General features: G+C 36.5%; 1 protein-coding gene across 1 annotated transcript in view; it reads left to right on the top strand.

Moving 5' to 3' along the window:
- Positions 1–904, top strand: part of LOC119586643 (leucine carboxyl methyltransferase 1-like) — a 23,933-nt gene that overhangs the window by 16,838 nt on the left and 6,191 nt on the right. The window contains exon 5 of the mRNA XM_037935384.1: positions 302–411. Within this exon, the coding sequence (XP_037791312.1) occupies positions 302–411 (110 nt within the window). The remainder of the gene's footprint in view (positions 1–301; positions 412–904) is intronic.

Raw genomic sequence — 904 nt, 5'->3', positions numbered from 1 at the left:
TTTTATATACTTTCACATTGTCTTTACAATATCTAATAAGGGGCCTTGTGGTTATAGCACAATATAACCATATAGAATATGCCACATATATGTAAATTACTAGGCAGCACTAGGTTGTGTGTAATTGATGGTTGGAATTTCAGCCTCATCTCATTACCAGAAAAAATGTCCATGATATTTTAGATTTATTTGCACATTTGGAAAAAAATTATTAGGAGCTTGAAGATGATCTAAGTAGCCATAACAGACCCAATACATACTGATATATGGGATGTTAATAATCATTTCCCTATTTTACTAGGTCAATCTTGGTGACAGATTTGGAGAAGTTATGGTAAGCAATTTGCGAAGCCGAGGTTGTGACCTGGCAGGGGCTCAAGCATGCCAGAGCACAGAAACACAGAGGCAAAGGTTAGTATGCAGTGTGGCCAACAGATCTTACTGCTCAACTTGGTAAAAACAAGTGCCTGCAAACTAAGATGCACAGATACTTCTTTTAAGTATTGATGTTGGGTGCATGCTTGTACATTGTGGATTTACTTATTAACTTTGCTTACATTTAGAGGGCACCAAAAGTGTCTGATCACTGACTAAGCCTACCTAATCTCACTAGTTTCCCCCATCCATTGAATTTTCACAAAGAATAATGGATCTTTCTCTTACTATTATCATCATTATTAATGCAAAGATGACAGATTTTCCCCATGCCATACTGAATCATGCTCCAAGTGTCACACACAGTCAGCAACTTGAGTAAAGAATTAGAAGCACTAAGAACAAACATTTGCCCACACACACAAAGAGGCTTAAATTGTCTTTTTAGCCAATATTTGAGGGACGTAACTCCTCAGTAATTACAGTCATGGATAAACAAATAAATACCTGTTTATCTCATTTTCTCACA

This window comes from Penaeus monodon, chromosome 21 (assembly GCF_015228065.2).
Source record: "Penaeus monodon isolate SGIC_2016 chromosome 21, NSTDA_Pmon_1, whole genome shotgun sequence".
Taxonomy (NCBI): Eukaryota; Metazoa; Arthropoda; class Malacostraca; order Decapoda; family Penaeidae; genus Penaeus; species Penaeus monodon.
The sequence above is the reverse complement of the archived record's forward strand: the minus strand, read 5'-3'. Positions and strand labels throughout refer to the sequence as shown.